This window comes from Phyllobates terribilis, unplaced genomic scaffold, assembly GCF_046119375.1.
Source record: "Phyllobates terribilis strain yellow unplaced genomic scaffold, ASM4611937v1 Scaffold_4__5_contigs__length_816908805, whole genome shotgun sequence".
Classification (NCBI taxonomy): Eukaryota; Metazoa; Chordata; class Amphibia; order Anura; family Dendrobatidae; genus Phyllobates; species Phyllobates terribilis.
The window spans coordinates 135,882,337-135,904,402 of NW_027362764.1; the positions used below are offsets into that span (position 1 = coordinate 135,882,337).

At 40.9% G+C, this 22,066-nt stretch overlaps 1 protein-coding gene across 1 annotated transcript in view; it reads right to left on the reverse strand.

Moving 5' to 3' along the window:
• Nucleotides 1-22,066, reverse strand: part of DNAH11 (dynein axonemal heavy chain 11) — a 481,578-nt gene that overhangs the window by 237,693 nt on the left and 221,819 nt on the right. Inside the window, exons 31-37 of the mRNA XM_073677778.1 lie at nt 19,311-19,544; nt 17,345-17,476; nt 16,637-16,797; nt 11,715-11,871; nt 11,486-11,631; nt 11,269-11,385; nt 8,392-8,530 (exon numbers count right to left, since the gene is read on the reverse strand). Of these exons, the coding sequence (XP_073533879.1) occupies nt 8,392-8,530; nt 11,269-11,385; nt 11,486-11,631; nt 11,715-11,871; nt 16,637-16,797; nt 17,345-17,476; nt 19,311-19,544 (1,086 nt within the window). The remainder of the gene's footprint in view (nt 1-8,391; nt 8,531-11,268; nt 11,386-11,485; nt 11,632-11,714; nt 11,872-16,636; nt 16,798-17,344; nt 17,477-19,310; nt 19,545-22,066) is intronic.

The window sequence follows — 22,066 nt, forward strand, 5'->3', positions numbered from 1 at the left end:
CTGAGAAATTAGTGTTTTCATGCATATACAAATGATGCATTAAGTTCTCTGGGCGTGTCAGAGCACTTAAGGAGCCACTGCCTCCATTGCTTCTTTCCTTGCCTAGCAGATTCCTTGATAACTCATAGTCTGTGTGACATCAGGCACCAAGCAGGGAAATCAGACAGTGAGCTATCAATCAAGCTAAAGAGGCTGGTGCTGGGCGAAAAAACAAGCTATGAAGGCAGTGGCTCTTTAACCCCTTTACAACCCAAGGTGGTTTGCACGTTAATGACCAGGCAAATTTTTACAATTCTGACCACTGTCACTTTATGAGGTATTTAATCTGGAACGCTTCAACGGATCCCCCTGATTCTGAGATTGTTTTTTCGTGACCTATTGTACTTCATGATTGTGGTAAAATTTCTTCAATATCACTTGCGTTTATTTGTGAAAAAAACGGAAATTTGGCGAAAATTTAGAAAATTTTGCAATTTTCAAAATTTGAATTTTTATGCCCTTAAATCAGAGAGATATGTCACACAAAATAGTTAATAAATAACATTTCCCACATGTTTACTTTACATCAGCACAATTTTGGAACCCAAATTTTTTTTTTGTTATGGAGCTATAAGGGTTAAAAGTTGACCAGCGATTTCTCATTTTTCCAACAAAATTTACAAAACCAATTTTTTAGGGACCACATCACATTTGAAGTCACTTTGAGAGGTCTTTATGACAGAAAATACCCAAAAGTGACACCATTCTAAAAACTGCACCCCTCAAGGTGCTCAAAACCACATTCAAGAACTTTATTAACCCTTCAGGTGCTTCACAGGAATTTTTTGAATGTGGAAGAAAAAAATTAACATTTAACTTTTTTCACAAAAAATTTACTTTAGACCCAATTTTTTTTTATTTTCGCTGGGGTAACAGGAAAAAATGGACCCCAAAATGCGTTGTGCAATTTCCCCTGGGCACGCAGATACCCCATATGTGGGGAAAAACCACTGTTTGGGCGCACGGCAAGGCTCGGAAGGGAAGGAGCGCCATTTGAATTTTCGATTGTAAAATTTGCTTGAATAATTAGCGGACGCCATGTTGCGTTTGGAGAGCCCCTGATGTGCCTAAACAGTGGAAACCCCCAACAAGTGACCCCATTTTGGAAACTAGACCCCCCTGGGAACTTATCTAGATGGGTGGTGAGCATTTTGATTGAATGGAAAATCGGCTCAAATTGTTAGCGGACACCATGTTGCGTTTGGAGAGCCCCTGTGTGCCTAAACATTGGAGCTCCCCCACAAGTGACCCCATTTTAGAAACTAGACCCCCCAAGGCACCTATCTAGATGCATAGTGAGCACTTGGAACCCCCAGGTGCTTCACAAATTGATTCGTAAAAATGAAAAAGTGGAGAAAAAAAAACACTTTTTTATTTTTACGGATTAATTTGTGAAGCACCTGGGGGTTCCAAGTGCTCACTATGCATCTGGATAGGTGCCTTGGGGGGTCTAGTTTCCAAAATGGGGTCACTGGTGGGGGAGCTCCAATGTTTAGGCACACAGGGGCTCTCCAAACGCAACATGATGTCCGCTAACAATTTGAGCCAATTTTCCATTCAATTTGTTAGCGGACACCATGTCGCGTTTGGAGGGCCCCTGTGTGCCTAAACAGTGGAAACACCCACAAGTGACCCCATTTTGGAAACTAGACCCCTCAAGGATTTTATCAAGGGGTATAGTGAACACTTTGAACCCAGAGGTACGACACAGAATTTGATAACATTAGGTCATCATATTGAATAAGTTGTCATTAGTCTTGAGCGCAAGTGCTCGCTACTTGAGTTTGCATCGGGTACTCAGGTATGCACCATGTACTGCGTGTGCTCGAGTGACATGCTCGAGTCCCTGCCCCGCATGTTTCACGGTTATTAGACACCCCAAAAAAAACATGCGGGGATCGCTCGTGCATGGCAGGCAATCCCCGCAAAGTTTTTTTGGCCGCGAAGCATATGTGGCGGAGACTCGAGCATGTCACTCAAATACCCACGACACTCAATGCATACCAGAGCACCCGATGCAAACTCAAGTAGTGAGCACTTGCGCTCAACACTAGTCACCATATCGCCATCTTTTTTTCTTATTTTTGAAAAAAATCCCAACCCCATCACAACCCTAACCCCAACCCCAGCCCTAACCCTAGCCCTAGCACAACCTTAACCTGAGAGTTTATTTTTTACGCCGTTCCTCGTGCGGTATAAGTGATTAGAGGACTTTATTCTTCGGGTCGGTGCGATTACAGCGATACCAGAATAATATGGGGTTTTTATGATTGACAGCTGTCACACACTAAAAGACATTTTTTGTAAAATCTAGTTTGTGCATCGCCATATTTTGAGAGCTATAATTTTTCCATATTTTGGCAGACAGAGTCATGTGATGGCTTGTTTTTTGTGGGATGAGTTGACGTTTTTATTGGTGCCATTTTCAGGCACGTGACATTTTTTGATCGCTTTCTATTCCGATTTTTGGGAGGCAGAATAAACAAAAACTACCAATTCAGGAATTGTTTTTTTTGTTTTTTTTTATTCTGTTCCACGTGTGGTAAAAGTGATAAGGCAGCTTTATTCTTCGGGTCAGTACGTTTACAGCGGTACCACATTTATATCGTTTTTCTATGTTTTAGCGTTTTTACACAATAAAAGATATTTTATAGAAAAAATTATTTTTTTGCATCGCTTTATTCTGAGAGCTATAACTTTTTGATTTTTCGGTTGATGGAGCTGTATGGCGGCTTGTTTTTTGCGGGACAAGAGGACATTTTCAGCGGTACCATTTTTATTTATATTCGTCTTTTTGATTGCGCGTTATTCCATTTTTTGTTTGGCAGTATAATGATAAAGCATTGTTTTTTGCTTCGTTTTTTATTTTATTTTTTTACCGTGTTCACTGAAGGGGTTAACTAGTGGGACAGTTTTATAGGTCAGGTCGTTCCGGAAGCGGCAATACCAAATATGTGTACTTTTATTGTTTGTTTGCTTATTTTTCATAATAATATTTATTGATGGGTACATTATATTTTTATTTTTGGTGGATTATTTTTTTTTAAATATTTTTACAATTTTTTTTTATTTTTTTTTTCACTTTCTGGGAGTTTTTACACTTTTTTACTTTGTCCCTCTCTGGGACTTTCACTTTTTTTATTCTGATCACCTGCATAGCATAGAGATGGAGCACCATCCCTGTGCCATGCAGGCAGTCAGCGCTGCACAGTGAGAACATTGTTTGGTCGTGCACTGCGCATGACCAAACAATGTTCCTGCGGCCTGGTGACCCGGATGCTGTCATGACGACATTGGGTCATCATGGCAACACCCGGGAAGCCGCGGCAGACAGCGCTGGAGGCCGGAAGAGGAGGTGAGTATACCGATCACCTCCCCTTGCTACCGCAATGCTGCGATCGACTTAGATCGCAGCATTGCGGGGGTTAATGTGCCGGGAGAGGTGCGGGACCGCTCCCTGCACATAGTACCGGGTGTCAGCTGTGACAATCAGCTGACACCCGGCGGCGATCACGCCCGCACAGCCTGTGTGCGAGCGCGATCGCGATGACGTACTAATACGGGTCAGGCTCTTAAAGCCCAAGGCACAGACGCGTATTAGTACGTCATGGGCTTTAAAGGGGTTAAAGGGGTTTTCCCACAAACGAAAGTTCATTTTAGTTAATAGATCTTTGAATAATAATAACTTCCACAATTGGATGTGTTTAAATGAAATGTTCCTGTGCTGAGATAATCTTATAAATGTGCCCCTGCTGTGTACTGTGTAATGGCTGTGTCTGACTGTACAGGGACATGGTCTGATCATACCACAGCTCCTGGGTAGGGGAGGAAGCAGAAGAGTATACAGACATTACAGCAGGGGATCACAGCTGATTCTTTCTTTGAAGTAAAACATTGTTTAAAAACAGGCAGTGAAATGTTTTACCTCACAGAAAGAATCAGCTGTGATCCCCTGCTGTAATGTCTGTATACTCTTCTGCTTCCTCCCCTACCCAGGAGCTGTGGTATGATCAGACCATGTTCCATACACGGTCAAATAGCCATCACACAGTCAAATAGCCATCACACAGAGGAACATTTATAAGATTATCTCAGCAACATTTTATTTAAACACATCCAATTGTGGAACTTATTATTATTCCAAGATCTATTGATTAAAATCAACTTTTGTTCATGGGAAAACCCCTTTAAGTACTCTGTCATGCCCAGAGCACTTAGCACATAATTTTCATATGAGTAAAAATGCTAATTATTCAGAAATGCAGCAACAGATAGAAAATATAAAGGTGTCAATGGATTTATATCTTAAAGACCTACATGCTCAAATATGTGTTTTTTCTTACTGGAAAATTTGCTTATAATTATACCTATCACTGCACCTAAACCCTGTCCAAAAGCTACCGTCATCTCCCACAACAAAGTAAAGCTGCTTTTGGAGTATAGATCAGTCTAATATAGCCAGAGATAGAGACAACAGGTAGAAGTAGGAAACCTAGTGGCTGGCACTTTGGACTGATTTTTTTAGGGGTAAGACAACAAATTTTTTTTTAAAGAAAGGGATTTGCAGAATGTCTTTTTTATTAATTAAGATTAGTGGATTCTTTCTCCTTTCCAAAAACAGCACCACTCTTGTCAATACATTTTCAATTTTCTCTGCTTAAAAGATTATAAATGTGGTATTACTCAGACAAATTAAGACCTTTCTGTAACCCAAAAAGTATTTTACTACAATTACTATAATAAAATGTACTTGTTTTTTTCCTAATTACTTACTTATTTTACCTAATACAACTATTTTAAAAAGGTGTTTATTTTCATATCATTGCATTCGGAGAGCCAAAACTCCTTACTCCTTGCTGTGACATTTGTATTGGTGCCTGCCCTTCCTGTCTCTGCTTCTGTCACCAGGCGGTTCTACAATCTTGTTGCAGGCGATGCGAGGCAACAATTCTAGTTCTGTGTCCTCTGGGACTTTTAGTTCCATCCATGTTGCGAGATCAAGAGTTAAAGTTTTGTCAGTGTTTGCATCCTCCTCTTTGGGCTGGACGGGACTGCAAGCTATTTAAGCTCCTAAAAGTCTGCTGTCCACTGTCAGTTACAATTTGACTAGCTCCTGTGAACATCTTAGTATCCTGCTTTGCTTCCCAGTTGACATTCCTGATTTTGATCTCGGCTTGATTCTTGACTTCTCTCCGGCCCTGCGATTTTGTTCCTGCACTAACCTCCTGATATTGACTGGGCTACTGAACCATTCTTCTTGCCTGGTGATTTTAAGTCCACATCCCTGTATAGGGTTTAAAGGGTAAAGGCCAGGGCAAATTCTGGGATCTGGAAAACTGAGTCCCTAGTACCAAGCCTGTTCATGATAGCCATCTTTAGAGTTGCCAGGTGACCACGAACAGCGCCTCTGTTACATTTGCTTTTTACAGACTATGTGGCTTTATAAGGGCACGTCTTTGGGACAAATTATAGTTTTAATTTTCAGAATCTTTGCCTTTTTTATAGTGTTTATCTTGTAGCATGAATTAGTATAGTACAGTTTATTACGTTTGCCAAGGAACTAAATATGTTGTTTTTATAATGCTTGTAATTTTTTCCCATAAACTTATTTTGCTCTTACAAAATATTTTTATTTCGATAAAGGGGTTGTTCCAGCACCATTCACTGTTTAGCTCTCCAGAGTCCAGAGCTGAAAACAGATTTGTGGAGTTGTCCGGGATGGACCCAACAAATCTGATATTTATAACTTATTCTAAGGATAGATAACCAATATCATAAGGCCAGACAAACTCTTTAATGCTAACTTTTTTTATCAGTATAGAACTTGACCTACTGATCACCGACATAATGCACAACAACTTTGTGACACTGACAGGCAGCTACTCTTAGATGCCATGGTCAACCACCAATCCTGGCCACTGAAGTGTTAGTGGTCATATGCAGACGTCACCAGCAGCTGATTATTGCACAGCTTCTATGCCCATGCCACCCCGATTGTACATTTACAGCATTGTGCATGACAGGGTGTTTTCCATTGTCATAAATACGTGCCAATTGATTGCATACGTGTAAAACAACAAAAACACATAGTAGTCACCCTTCCCAGATCCAGTACCAGATTTCTACCACTGCTTCGATCTCTATTTACTGGCCGCAGTGGTGACATCACACCTACAGCACATATCACCGCTGCTGACAATCACTGAGCTTAGTGGCTCATGCTGTCTATCTCAGAAGAGCCACTGATCTCAGTGATTGGCTGCAGTAGTGATGTGTACTGTAGATGTGACCACACCCCAGAAGCCGGTAAACAGAGATGGGAGCAGCAGCGTACAGCTGGCGATGGATCCTGGGAGGGTGAGTCCTATCTGCGTTTGTTGTTTTACAAGAATGCACTAGATTGGACAAATATTTTTTGATAGCCAAAAAATCATTTGAAGGACATCTTACCTGCATCGTAAATGTATGGCACAGATTACCATAGGGTTAAAAAACTGTAAACAGGTTTATACTGTAGTTTTTTTGTACCAATCAAAAGCACATTATACTTATATAAATACTAGATGGTGGCCCGATTCTAACGCATTGGGTATTCTAGAATATGTATGTGGCCGACCGGGCGCAATCAGCAGAGCGGTGTTTAAATTTGGCGCCAAAATCGCTGATTGGTCACGGCCGGCAACCGCGACCAATCAACAAAGCGGTGTTTAAATTTGTCGGCAATATCGGTGATTGGTCGCAGGCGGCGGCGGCGACCAATCAGCAAACTGTGTTAGTAAGGACTGGAGAGCGTGTTTAAATTTGGCGACCAATCAGCAGAGTGTTGTTTAAATTGGGCGCCAATCTCACTGATTGGTTGCGGCTGGCGGCCGCGACCAGTCATCAGAGCGTTGTTTAAATTTGGCGCCAATCTCGCTGATTGGTCGCGGCTGGCGGCCGCGACCAATCAGCAGAGCGTTGTTTAAATTTAGCACCAAAATCGCTGATTGGTCGCGGCCGGCGGCTGCGACCAATCAGCGAATCGTATTAGTGAGGACCGGAGAGCTGTGCTGCCTGTGCGGCTACTTCCGCTGCGAGAAGCCGGGAGATGAGCGTCTGCTCGCAGCAGAAGTATCCCTACCAGCAGCACCGCTCCCCGGTCCTCCGTTCACACTTGCCGCCGGTGGGGGTCCTTTTGGTGCAAGCAGCCGAGAGAGGAGCGTGTCGCACCGCCTCATCTCCCGGTTGCATCGCCGCTGACCTCCGTCCTGCAGATGAGCCGCTAACGGCCGCCATCTTTTTCTCAAATCCCGCGTCGGACCAATCAGCGACGCGGGATTTCCTGGACAGACAGACAGACAGACAGGATAAGACGATTATATATATAGATGCTCCTCAGCCCATGTCCTGCACTCATAGCTTCTTTTACATTCTATCACCTGACTAAGGGCTCATTCAGACGTCCAAGTCAATCGGTCTGAGCACGGACCGCTAATGCATGGACTGGCCAGGTATCTCTCAGTCTGAGCCAGACAGCTTCATATATTTCTAGGAGGCCGTCACGCTCAGGTCAGGAGACCCATTGACCAGTCCATGCATTGCAGCCCGATATCAGACTGAAATCCACGGACATCTGAATGAGCCCTAAGGAGTAATAGCGATAGCCTATAAGCGCCATCAACAGACTTATTTGTAGGTTGTAAAACATTTCATGAACACGTTCACCATCTCCATAGTTGAAGATTACAAACAGGCCCAGTGCACCGGATGACTGTAGTCAGCTATTAGACTGCATTTGCTCACCACAATTTATCAAACCATTGACAAATGGTCAGTCGTCTAAAAAAATATTATAAGAGCTGTATTGACACTTACAATATTGCTATTGTACATGCCTTCCTTTTTCTAAGTTATATTTCATCATGGTCGCAATGTTCTTTAATAGGAAAGATTGGACATTTACAAATTTCGGACAAATATTTACATTTAAAAAATTTTCAAAAATGTTGACTGTGACTTTTATCCATAAGCAAATCATTAATTCTTGATAACTGATACTCTCATTACACTCCAGATCCGACCACACAGGCTTTGCTTGTAGCCTGTAACTGGAAAAAGGTGCCAGTTTTCCTTCCACCGCATCATGTTGCTGAAATTGTCCATCGTTGTTTAATATGATAAATGTAATTTTTTACGCTATTTTAATAAAAAAAGCTTTCTATTGCTGTATTTTGTAACAGAAATTAGAACAAACACGTGAAAACACATATATGTGCTCTTTTTAGATTTAAAATTGCTGAAATTATAAAGAGTAAGCCTCTAATTTGTGGAAAAGAAAATACGCAAATCTGTATGCAATAACAGTAACAATACCTGTTTGGAAAGCAGCTCCTTGCACAGTGTGTAAAGGGTAATAAATTTCCTGGCTAGCGGGCGGGCATCAAGGAACCCCTCAGCTATCAGCATTATTTCGCAGATCAGCTCAGTGTCTGGAACCACCATGGCACACGGCCTGGAAGAAGTGCCAGGGAATAATCATTAAAACTGCAGTCTGAACAAGTCCATGAAGTTAGTGCAACATAATAAGTATATGAAAAGTGCTACACTGCACTGTGAATTGAAATTTAAAGAATACAAGAAAGATATCCTAGATGGAAAGAGACTATTTCAATACTGGATTAAATATTTTAGCAATAACGATACTGTTTATATCTCAATATGCTCACAATGTGCGTTGTGTCAATGGAGGCTGTTGAATCATTGGATAGAAATTGAATTTCCAAATCTCACTGTAAATTAATGCAATGTAACAAAATTCTAACAGATAAATATATACAGTATATTGGTATATGGTGAAACATCTTTACGATAATCACCCAAAAAATGCATTAATAAGTGGTCTTATACAGGGTGGTCTTCTCAAATAAAATGGTCAGTTCAGTGGGTATAATAAATGCTGAAACGGAAATTCTGTCACAGAATGTCTGGTGTGTATAAGGTGTTTGGAGAGGTGTTACTCTGTTGGCAGTCTCTGTGAATGTTGCGTCAAATCCGTAGACGTATTAGACATAGGGATTTTTTTGCGTTAAATTTTGCAACATAAACATATAAATCACAAGTTTCTTAAGTAATTATTTCAGTTTTGCATTTAAATTAAGCGGTAAAGTTGACTTCTCCATTGCAAAATGTCTAAAAATAAATTATGAATTTAAGGGGTGTTTTAAGAATTTAAATTTGTCATTCCAATAATTAAATTCTTTATTGTCGTAGTTGTAAAAAAATGCTCTTATTCTGCAACATTGCCAATAAAAACTACAACTTGTAAATTATGGGTTTCTTCATTGTGGAAATTGGGCCAGAATGATTTTGTACAATCAGTAACTCTAGGGGAATGCTTCCTCTTATTGAAGAAACCAGATACAGTAGGTTATGGAGAATGCTCCATGGGAAAACAAAAATATGTAAAGTACTGTAGCTCATACCATCCAAACCAGAGACCTATCTGTAGAGTTTCTGCCCCTCATCAATATAGAGCAGACATATTTTTTTAACCCATGGAGAACTGCCTTGAAAATATGTCTACATACTAAATTGGGTCTCATTAACGAGAGCCGTTAACCACTCTGAGCTTCATCTAGGCATTTCCTTGGGCAAAACAGTAGCCCTGCTCTGTACTGATGAGGAGCAAAAATCCTGGAACAGTGTTGTCTACAGATGGGTTTTTGGTTTGGTTGGTATAAGTTACTCTGCCTACAATCAGTAAAAATCCCATCAGGACAACAAGGTTCTATAACTAAAGTTAAAACTAAGTGAAATTATTGCATGATGATCAACCACTAAGGGCTGAGTACACGTTTTTATGGTGAATTAGCCCCTATTGTATCCTTGCCTCCAACTCAATTGTCTCTAGGGCCATATGGTCTTGCAGTATGACTGTACAGGCTACATGTACATGGCTTTGCAGGAGTCCTTAGGCTTTTACAGTTGCACTTGTTTTCTGTGAGAATTTCAAAACCTTTACAATGTTAAAAGGGCTTTTTGTGCCATTTTCACATCCTTCAATATTACTCTATACATTTTTGTGCTTGTTCTTTAAATGAAAAATAAATCTAAGTATAAATAAAATCTAAACATATCATATAGTAAAGAATGTGAACCTGACAGCTCATTCATGCGGCCTGAACCAAGGGCAGCATGAAGCAAACACTGGGTCTGTCATTTCATCTTGGCATGTCTTACTCTGAAATGCTGTGCCACTGTTGAGGGGCAGCACCCTAAAACATCGTCTGCAAATTGAGATTTTGGTTTGGCTTTTATCCTAAGTCATATTGCAAGGCTCGTTAAAGGGTTGATATTGACTTTTAGGATTGCTACTACCAATAGGTGGCACTAGAGTTCAAGTCTTCTTCCTCTCTGAAGAGGCAATTTGCATATTTAATTTCCCAGAGGAGCACTGCAAGGCTTAAAAGTCTCCTCACATTGGCATGCCAGGCTTGGCATGTCACTCTCCACAAGGAGAAACGTAACCCCTTAGATTCTTCTAGTCCAGAGTTCTAGTCCTCTTCCTCTTTAAGAGGCAATTTGCATATTTAATTTCAGAAAAAAACATACTTTTAAAAGCCGGACTATACTGCTCGGATGACTAGTCCAAGATGCCAGTTTCTGACGGATTCTCTCCCTCCCATTCCCATTGAGTGACAAATTTATCTCTCCATGGACGTGTACAGAGAGAACGGTCACTCAAGGGGAGTGAGGAGAGGTGAAACCGCTGGATACTGGCCGGTTAGAATAGTCACCTGTGCGTCATGCTCCCAAGCCGGCTTCTAAATGTATATTTTCTGTAAAACTCAGAGCGTTTCGGAGTATAACATACCTGCCTGAAATGATGGAGTTGGATTCTGATTCATGCGAGCAGCATGAATCATCTGTCAGTTTCCCTTTATCGGTGGGGTTACAGATATACACTGGTAACAAGACCCATAAGTTTAGCAGTGTAGGTAAAATATTATGTATGATCTGTAATTGCCTAGCAGACTTTTATTCTTACTGCACTGTTAGATTTTTACTATTTTTTAATGGCTATAAAAGTTGCTCTTCTGTTCTCTATTGTGCAACTCAAACACCTATCAGATTTTTTTTTCCTGTGGTTAAAATTTCTAAAGCATGTAATAGAATAATCCTCCAAATAAAATAGAGAATGAGCTAATAAAGGAAGCAACAATAGATGGCGATAGTGCTCCAATCGCTTGCCTGAAAAGGGCCTTGAGATTCTCAGGGAGTTCTGTGCGGCCGGCGTATCCAGGGTTCATAGTGATAAATATCCCCACTGATGGCTTCAATGTGATGTTTTCTCCGAGGAAAAAGAATCTGTCAGGAGGAGAGGGACAAGCTGTGAAATGCGTTCGTTGCAAAAGATTACATTTTGATTTGATGTAAGTTATCATTTCTGGATAGATTCTCTACTTGCCTCTTTTTCTTGTTGCGGATGGCATCTTGAATACTTTTCACCTGTACTGCAACCACTGACAAAACTTCCACTGCAATCCTGTTAAATTCATCAAAACATCCCCAGGCTCCGGTCTGCGCCAGACCTTTATATATGTTTCCTACAGACTGCGAGACAAATTGCAATGAAACGACACTGTGGGAAGAAATGCTTTAGGAAGCACAGATTGTGAATTTGCAATTTAACTTACTTTATAATCCATCTGTTCAGAGCAGTTGAAAACATAAACCATCACTCCCAGGGCCCGACCTAAATCTTTGGTCGTTTCAGTTTTTCCTGTTCCAGCAGGGCCGGCCGGTGCTCCGCTCATAGTCAGGTGGAGGGATTGTGTCAGGGTGATGTAGCACCTATGGAAAGCAATAAGTCCAGCCTTAAAGAAAGGAATTTAAATAATTGGCTGGACAAATATAAAAACATGTTAACTTCTTAATGCCAACCCACTGTTTTTTCATGGAGGCACAATCTGTGCTCAAACGCTTCATTCATTCTCTGTGGGACTGCCGGAAAAAGCTGAGCGCTATACTTGGATATCTCCGGTAGTCAGGGGCGTAACTAGTGTGGTCGCAGAGGGTGCAACCGTGACCGAGCCTGTGAGAGAAGGAAGCCCCTCAGAAGGAGTCCAAGATGGGGGGTATTATACCAGGATTGGGGACATTATACCAGGAAGGGGCCTAGGATAGGGGACATTGTTATAGGATTGGGCCCAGGATGGCAGGCATTATTACAGGAAGGGCCCAGGACGGGATATTATTACTGGTAGGGGCCAGAATTTGCACATCATTGCTGGAAGGGGCCCAGGATAGAGGGCATTATTATAGGAAGGGCCCAGGATGAGGGGACATTATTAATGAAGGACCTAGGATGGGGAACATTATTGTATGATGGGAGATATCATACCAAGATGGGGAACATTGTTATGGTATGGAACCCTGAATGGGGGGCATTATTAGTTGAAAGGCCCAGGATGGGGGACATTATTATTGGAAAGGCCAAGGATGGGGGATATTATTATAAGAAGGATCCAGGACGGGTGACATTATTTCATGGGGGGAGAACACGCATGTTTTTATAGTATCTAGAACGCTAAAAGGGCCAATACATCTGACTAACATGCAGGTGGGGGCCCACATCCAAATTTTGCACAGTCCAATAGAGAATTAGAGAATAGTGTGATGGCACACACATCTGGCCACCGCTCCATTCAGATGGGGCAGTTCAGAGATCCGTGAGGGTCCCAGCTGTTGGACCGCCACAGATCAGCAAGTTTTCATGTATCCTAACAATCACATAACAAAAGTATATGACAAAGTAACACCCAAACAAAACATCTATGCGGCATAGATGGTAAATGTATGATCATCAAGGGTCTGTCCTCGAACCTCACCAATTCAGTGAACAGGGGCCCAAAGGTCTATGTGAATCGAGCAGTAGTGAGAGTAAGGAACCACCATGCAATGAACATTTGTGTTTTTTGTGTTTGTAAGCTTTGGATCAGGTACTGCATAAAAGCTTATTAAATATGTTATTATTTAGTATAGATATTTTCAAGGGCTCCAATCCTCTATTACTTTCAAAAAGCAGCATCGCCATATTTCCTCAATGTACATATGTACTGCACTTGATTTCTGTGCTGAGGGATTAAAAAACAGAAGAGATGCCCTGCGGCAGCAAGTATACGGCGACTATGTATCCTCTGTGTCCCTTGATCTTAATTCTCCAGCCCCTCGGCTGATCATGGACCTCCAGCTGCAGCACAATGATTTATTAGATGAGACGAGTGTAAAATCATCTTCACTGATATAAAAAGAGAATCGGTCTCTGCATCCACTGCAAGCTGCTGAATAGATTCTACCACCACTGGATGTATTTTTTACCCTGTGGCTCCCCAGTCATTTGTAGAAACTGCCAATATTACAGAGATCTGTAAATTCCATGAAGGTCTTTGGTTGGGATTTTAATAACACATAGCAGCAAATTGAGGGAGATTTATTAATACCGACATGCTGTTTATTAAGATCAGTGTGAAGTATGGTGTAAGATGCGCGAAATGTATTAAATGGCCACTTTTCTTAACAGATTAGATGCACTGCGTGCTCCAGAGAGGAAAGTCAACACCAGCAAAACGAGGGACTACGCTGTAATTTATCCCATATAAATCACAGTAAACTTGTTTGCCTCAGCATGGTTCATCCGTTCCACAAAACTTCGCTCACTTGCACTTGTTTAGGAAAGTGCCTTAGGCAGTGGAAAATGCTCCAAAAAGACCCAAATTATGGCATAAATATGACATAAGTCATAGCTTTAGACTTTATTACACCAGACAACTTGCATAGCTGCAATGAATCCTCCTCACTGGATAGTAGAAAGACTGGTAACTTTATAACATTGCTTCATATACAGTACAGACCAAAAGTTTGGACACACCTTCTCATTTAAAGATTTTTCTGCATTTTCATGACTATGAAAATTGTACATTCACACTGAAGGCATCAAAACTATGAATTAACACATGTGGAATTATATACTTAACAAAAAAGTGTGAAACAACTGAAAATATGTCTTATATTCTAGGTTCTTCAAAGTAGCCACCTTTTGCTTTGATGATTGCTTTGCACACTCTTGGCATTCTCTTGATGAGCTTCAAGAGGTAGTCACCAGAAATGGTCTTCCAACAATCTTGACGGAGTTCCCAGAGATGCTTAGCACTCGTTGGCCCTTTTGCCTTCACTCTGCGGTCCAGCTCACCCCAAACCATCTTGATTGGGTTCAGGTCTGGTGACTGTGGAGGCCAGGTCATCTGGCGTAGCACCCCATCACTCTCCCTCTTGGTCAAATAGCCCTTACACAGCCTGGAGCTGTGTTTGGTGTCATTGTCCTGTTGAAAAATAAATGATGGTCCAACTAAACGCAAACCGGATGGAATAGCATGCAGCTCAAGATGCTGTGGTAGCCATGCTGGTTCAGTATGCCTTCAATTTTGAATAAATCTCCATCAGTGTCACCAGCAAAGCACCCCCACACCATCACACCTCCTCCTCCATGCTTCACGGTGGGAACCAGGCATGTAGAGTTCATCCGTTCACCTTTTCTGTGTCGCACAAAGACACAGTGGTTGGAACCAAAGATCTCAAATTTTGACTCATCAGACCAAAGCACAGATTTCCACTGGTCTAATGTTCATTCCTTGTGTTCTTTAGCCCAAACAAGTCTCTTCTGCTTGTTGCCTGTCCTTAGCAGTGGTTTCCTAGCAGCTATTTTACCATGAAGGCCTGCTACACAAAGTCTCCTCTTAACAGTTGTTGTAGAGATGTGTCTGCTGCTAGAACTCTGTGTGGCACTGACCTGGTCTCTAATCTGAGCTGCTGTTAACCTGCGATTTCTGAGGCTGGTGACTCGGATAAACTTATCCTCAGAAGCAGAGGTGACTCTTGGTCTTCCTTTCTTTGGGCTGTTCTCATGTGAGCCAGTTTCTTTGTAGCGCTTGATGGCTTTTGCAACTGCACTTGGGGACACATTCAAAGTTTTCCCAATTTTTCGCACTGACTGACCTTCATTTCTTAAAGTAATGATGGCCACTCGTTTTTCTTTACTTAGCTGCTTTTGTCTTGCCATAATACAAATTCTAACAGTCTATTCAGTAGGACTATCACCTGTGTTTCCACTAGACTTCTGCACAACACAACTGATGGTCCCAACCCCATTAATAAGGCAAGAAATCCCACTTATTAAACCTGACAGGGCACACTTGTGAAGTGAAAACCATTTCCGGTGACTACCTCTTGAAGATGATCAAGAGAATGCCAAGAGTGTGCAAAGCAGTCATCAAAGTAAAAGGTGGCTACTTTGAAGAACCTAGAATATAAGACATATTTTCAGTTGTTTCACACTTTTTTGCTAACTATATAATTCCACATGTGTTAATTCATAGTTTTAATGCCTTCCGTGTGAATGTACAATTTTCATAGTCATGAAAATACAGAAAAATCTTTAAATGAGATTGTGTGTCCAAACTTTTGGTCTGTACTGTATATCCAGGCTAAGGAATCCTTTGGGCAGGTTGACATGTTCAATGTCATTACCGGTTTTCCGTTCCGTCATAAGAAAACCAAAATGACAAAGTATCGGATCAGTCACATGATGGACCCCAATGGCATTTGACTAACCCAACTGATGTATTATGGCATGTGCTAATTTCCAAAGAAAAACAAAAAAGCAAAATCAAACCTGTCAAAGTTCACTTGATACTGTATCTGAGGATATTATGTGACAGGCAAGACATGGACTTTTTATTACAAGCAATGATGCATAAACTTCAAAATTCCTTTTTATTTTTTGCTTGTCCTTTAAAGAGGACCTTTGAAAAGTTTGAATATGTTCAACTGGTCACATCATGAAATAGTGGCAGCAGAGCAGAGCAAAACAGCTTTTATTTTTTAATTTCTCCTCTCCTTTGCGGAGATATTAGTTTATAAATTTTAAATTATAATTTATGAGATTAAGTAGGAGTTGCCTGAGATTTGTCTCTAGGGGCTGTGTACTTCTACCCCTGCATAAAATTGACAAAATCATAAGCAGGCAGCAACACACAGTGGAAAAAAAAGGAATACGTCCTCCTCACTGATCTCTGCAGCAACTGTGTGGAGACAGCAGAGCTGAGTTATATATAATCACAAACACTTCCAGATCTCATCTCTTGGCAGTTAGTGAGGGGGGAGTATGAGATGAGATCTAAAAGTGTGTGTAATGATACACTTGACACAAAGTAGCTGCAGAGATCAGTGAGGAGCAGAGGGAGTGTTCTTTTTCTCACCCTGTGTGTGTTGCTGCCTGCTTACGATTGGCCTATGAAACAGGAGGAATGTAATCCAGCTCACCCTCAATTGCTGTGTTATTTATCAGATCTTTTAACCACAACAAAGTTCAGTGCAACTCTGGTCCGGTCTGAGGTCATAAATCAGCAAAGAGTTAAAAATTACAAACTCTGCGTCTAAAAAAGCTCGATGACAGATTCTTCGTTAGCTCATTCTGATGCTAGCAATGTGCGGGGAAAGAACCTATAGAAGCCAAGCAGTACAAAATTTGTAATGAAACTTATTTATAAAAATTAGTTACCTGTCAGTCAAAGGTGTAATGACCAACCGAGGTGTATTTCCTAAATATTCATAAGAATACTGGAACTGGGCGTCACAAATATTGGCAAAACAGTGCTTCTGCTTGTCATCCCAGCGATGTCTGAGTTGAGACAACCAAGCAAAATCTTGAGCGCTGGTCACCTTTAAGAGTGAAAAATAAAATTGAAAAATGCGTCATACTACAAATTTAGATGCCACATAACACATAGTAATCTATAATAAAGCCTGTGCAAACAAGCATGATACATCATAAATTCAAGACCCCTAGAGTTACTGTTCAGAATAAAAAATAAAGTTGGATAGACCGAAAAATAGTAAAGGAAGGATCCATTTTTCATCCCCATTTTTGGACCTTGTGTCCATATTTACGTTTTTCTGAAATGAAAAAATGATGAAGGTTTTTCTAGAAACTAGTTAATGGCAAAACTTGATGGAAATGATGGCATCCATTTGTTATGATGACCCTTTCACTTGCAAATCAGACCAAACTTGCACATGTCTGCTTTTTTATTCTTCAAACATCAGCGATTGGGTAAATGACAAACCCTTTGAGCATGATATTGTGCTTAGCTCAGCAGTGGTAACTTTTTTTCAGTTCTGTAGGTTTCTTGCCATTAGTCAACGAAGTCAATGGAGTGCTCACAAGTGAAATTTCTCTACAAGAACTTTAAAAAAATAAACATATTACCTTATGCAAAACAAGCTTGGCGACCACATCCCGGGCATGGACATCTATGGTGCATATTGTCATGATCTTCTGCCTGTCTCCAGGGGACAGTTCACCCAATAACATGGTAATTAGAGCATTTAGCTGATTAACCTTTAAGAGAAGAGAATGTGATAAAGTTCAGACTGGCCCCATCAGATGACCAGGATCTGGTTCTGACATAATTATGTAGGACAACCACAACAACCCTATTTGTGGATTTTTCAATCATAAAGTCCCATTATGGAGTTCTAACCATATATTATAAACATGGAGTAAAAGAAAAAAACAACTTTATTTTACACAATAGACTCCCCAGGTAATCAGCATGGTAAATATAATCATTGATAAATGTTGTGAATCTCTAGCTATTTATAATTTTTCTTTCGACCCCTTACCCCCGGGTATCACATAGGCATTCCATGGCCATTAATATCCATTGTGACTAAGACTGGCCACGCCACATACATTAGATGACTGTCAGCTGGACAATGCTTCCACCGATAGTTTGGCCAACAGCCATCTTAGTCGACTTTCCTATACACAGGAGCATTCACGTGGCTGAGAGCTTTCGTGTTCTCTGAGAAAGCAGGCGTCTGACACGTTGGGTGGTGGCTTATCTTAGGGAGACCAATGCAATTGGCAGTCTGAAATGGGACATGCTTGATAGTCATCTCTCCTAACTATCAGTCAGCCAGAGTCCCTATACACATTAGACAGCCAGCCGAACCCGTTGGTATCATTGGGTTCTGTCGACATTAGTCTAATGTAATTGGTTGCCTTATGAAACTCATTGTTAAAACATTGCACTTCAACACCAGTGGAAAATTCAGTGCAGTGATGCTGATCATTCATCCCGGTTTATGAAAGCAGGAAAAAATGTCTTGTATTCAGCCATGTTTGACATGGTCACCCTCCACCCTTCCTTAGAGTCTCGGATAGAAGACTTTCAATATCCTGTTGCTTCATACGATGTGAACTGCAACCTGTATAGCTGAAAGAGTTTAAAGTGCAAAACCACCAAATTATGGAAATAAAAAGTGATTTATTATTTATGTTCACAAACCAACATGTTATAAAGCGCCTTCATTAAAAATATCCATAGGCAAACACCTCATGGAAATATGTAAGTATAGCCCAAGCCAGGGTTTCCACCACCAAATTGGCTTCTTCTGGTTGTGTTTAATGAGGCACCTTTCAACATGTTTGCTTGTGAGTATAACTAATAAATCACTTTTTACTTCTGTTATTTGGTGGTTTTGCACTATATACTCTTTCATCCAGACAGGTTGCACTCCACATCATACAAAGCTATAAGATATTGTAGATCTTTTATCCGACCTTTGAGACTGTATGGAAGTGTCAAGGCTGAAAACACCAATCCTGGCTTGATAGAAGACATTTTTCCTGGTTTCATAAACTGTTGTGAGTGATTAACATCGCTACTCTGAACTTTCGACATATCCTGGTATTTAAACGCTAGGTTTTTACATATTATTTTTTTCACTATGGGTACTCGGGGCATACCCTGTTTATATGTAGTAGCTTCACTTTGGAAGAATAGTCCGATGCAACACCTCATTTATTTATAATCTAAGGAACTTATTGTGTACACATTTATTATGAAGGTGAAATAAATCTATATGCACTAATCTCCCATGACTCAATCATTGCTTCACCCTATCTTTGTGTGAAAGGATTAGGAGAAATTGAAGTTCTATGACTGATAAATTATATTATAAAATTAATCAGCACAGACATTTGGAACTATAAAACAATAAAAAAAAAAAAAAGAGCTGGACATTTAAAAAGGCAGTTAATGCTGATCACATAGGGCGATGCAATTCAGACTACAGCTATATAATGCAGCTTTCTTAGTGCGAAAAAATATAATGTTACCACATCACCAATCACCTAATTGTTCTGACATATAATTTGCAGGACATACCTGTTTTTTATTATAATCTTTTAGCGAGGTTTCAAACCCTTCTTCCAACCTGTCAAATGCAATTCCAACATCAATGGTCCACCAGATCTGGGAGCTGGTCAATGCCACCTGAGCTGGATAGTCAAAAATCCACTGTTCCCGTGGCTTATCCTCATATGCAGCCACAGCCTCAGTTATATGATAACGCACAGTTTCACACATCGTGTCTTCTACATTCTTCAACCAGTGCTCTACCTTTTGAACGTATGCAAAAAAAAAAAACACAATAAAAAATGTTTAGAAATAGAAAATGTTTCCAAGATCTTACATTCAAATTTATTTGCAAAAATGTGACTGTAATTAACATGCAGGCGTCTACACTATACTGAGCGGTGGACTATGCAAAAAATCAGGAGGGCATGTGGACTTTTCCCAGTAGATGTTTACGCCTGAATTGTCTTCAGATAGTATTGGTGGTTAAAGAAGTTGTCCACTACTTCATATGAACCCTCCAATGTATCCCCCCGGGGCCCAGAAGTGTTTTTGTAAATACCTTGCGGTGCCTTTTCTGCCTCAAGTGAGGCGTGACATCAGTGACGCGCTCCCCGCGGTGGACGCTGGGTTGTGAGCGGGATTATCTCGTGCGTCACACCCAGCATCTGCACGCTTTCCCACTGAATGAGGAGAGAGAGCGGTGGATGCCGGGTGTGACGCTCGTGGTAACCTCGCCCACAACCCAGCAGCCACCGGTGAAAAGCGGAAGACGGACCACCGGCTGCAGCCTGGACTTGTCGTGACTTCAGCGGATGTCAGAGCCGGCTGCAGCCGGGGGTCACGTGAGCGGCCAGTGATAGCGCCGCTCACAGGCAGAAAAGGCACCATAAGGTATTTATGGAAACGCTTATGGGCCATGGGGGAATACATTGGGGGATCATATAAAGTAGTGGACAACCCCTTTAAGGAGGCTGCACATAGCCTAGAGGACCCTGAGGGGAGTCTATAGCTGTCGAAGCTGCCAACCATCTTAATACACTGTAGGTCAGATAGAGGTAGGTAGCAACGGCTGTGCTGCAGTAGGCAGCACTCACTGAAGGCAGGTGTGTGTGTGTGCTGGGGGTCACGTTGTGTTTCCAGTTGCAGATCTGCCAACCGAGAAGTAGTGCTAACCCCTACCTGACTGCATGCCACTTCCTCCACTGAGGCTGACCTTGCCAGCGGTGGTTCAGGCTGGTAGGTATATATACACATTTAGCTGTGTGTGTGTGTTAAAATGTGTTTATGTATGTACAGTCATGGCCGAAAGTGTTGGCACCCTAGAAATTGTTCCAGAAAATGAAGTATTTCTCCCAGAAAATTATTACAATAACACATGTTTTGTTATACACATGTTTATTTCCTTTCTGTGTATTAGAACAAAGGAAGGCAAATTGGACATAGTTTCACACAAAACCCCAAAAATGGGCCGGACAAAATTGTTAGCACCCTCAACTTAATATTTGGTTGCACACCCTTTGGAATAAATAATTGCAATCAATCGCTTCCTATAACCTTAAACAAGCTTCTTACACTTCTCAATTGGAATTTTAGACCACTCTTCTTTTGCAAATTTCTCCAGGTCTCTCATATCATTTGGTAATCCTCAGATTTCATGATGCCTTGCACACAGTCAAGGCACCCAGTAGCAGAGGCAGCAAAATAACCCCAAAACATCTTTGAACTTCCACCATATTTGACTGTAGGTACTGTGTTCATTTCTTTGTAGGCCTCATTCAATTTTCGGTAAAAAGTAGAATGATGTGCCCTTATCAAAAACTCTATCTTTGTCTCATCTGTCTACAAGACACTTTCCCAGAAGGATTTTGGATTACTTACATTTTGGTAAACTGTAGCAGTGGGGTCCTCCTGGGTCTCCTGCCATAGCATTTCATTTCATTCAAATGTCAACGGATAGCTCGCGCTGACACTGATGCATCCTGAACCTGCAGGACAGCTTGAATTTCTTTGGAACTTGATTGGGGCTGCTTATCCACCATCCAGACTATCCTGTGTTGCAACCTTTCATCAATTTTTCTCTGTCGTCCATATCCAGGGAAATTAGATACAGTGCCATGGGTTGTAAACTTCTTGATTATGTTGTGCACCGTGTACAAAGAAACATCAAGATCTCTGGAGATGAACTTGTAACTTTGAGATAGTTGATATTTTTCAACAATTTTGGATCTCAAGCCCTAAGACAGTTTTCTTCTCCTCTTTCTATTCTCCAAGCTTAGTGTGACACACACAGACACACAATGCAAAGATTGAGTCAACTTCTCCCCTTTTAATCTGGTTTCTGGTGTGATTTTCATAATGCCCACACCGGTTACTGGTGCCACTGGTGAGTTTGAACAAGCATCACATGCTTGAAACAAAATTGTTTACCCATAATTTTGGAAAGGTGCCAACAATTTTTGTCCAGGCCATTTTTGCAAAATTATTTCCAGTTTGCCTTTTTTTCTCTGTTTTTTTTTGTGTTGTTCCAATATACACAAAGGAAAACAAAACATGTGTAGTTGCAATAATTTTCAGGGAGAAATATTTAATTTTCTGGAACAATTTCAATGATGCCAACACTTTCGGCCATGACTGTATGTCAGTATGTTGTGTATGGATAGGTCCTCCTATGTATGTGAATATATACAGTATGCAATAAAGTGCCTATGTGTGTATATGTATGTGCAAAATAGCACATATAAGAGCATACATGTATGTTTAAAGAGCATCTATGTGTGATGAAT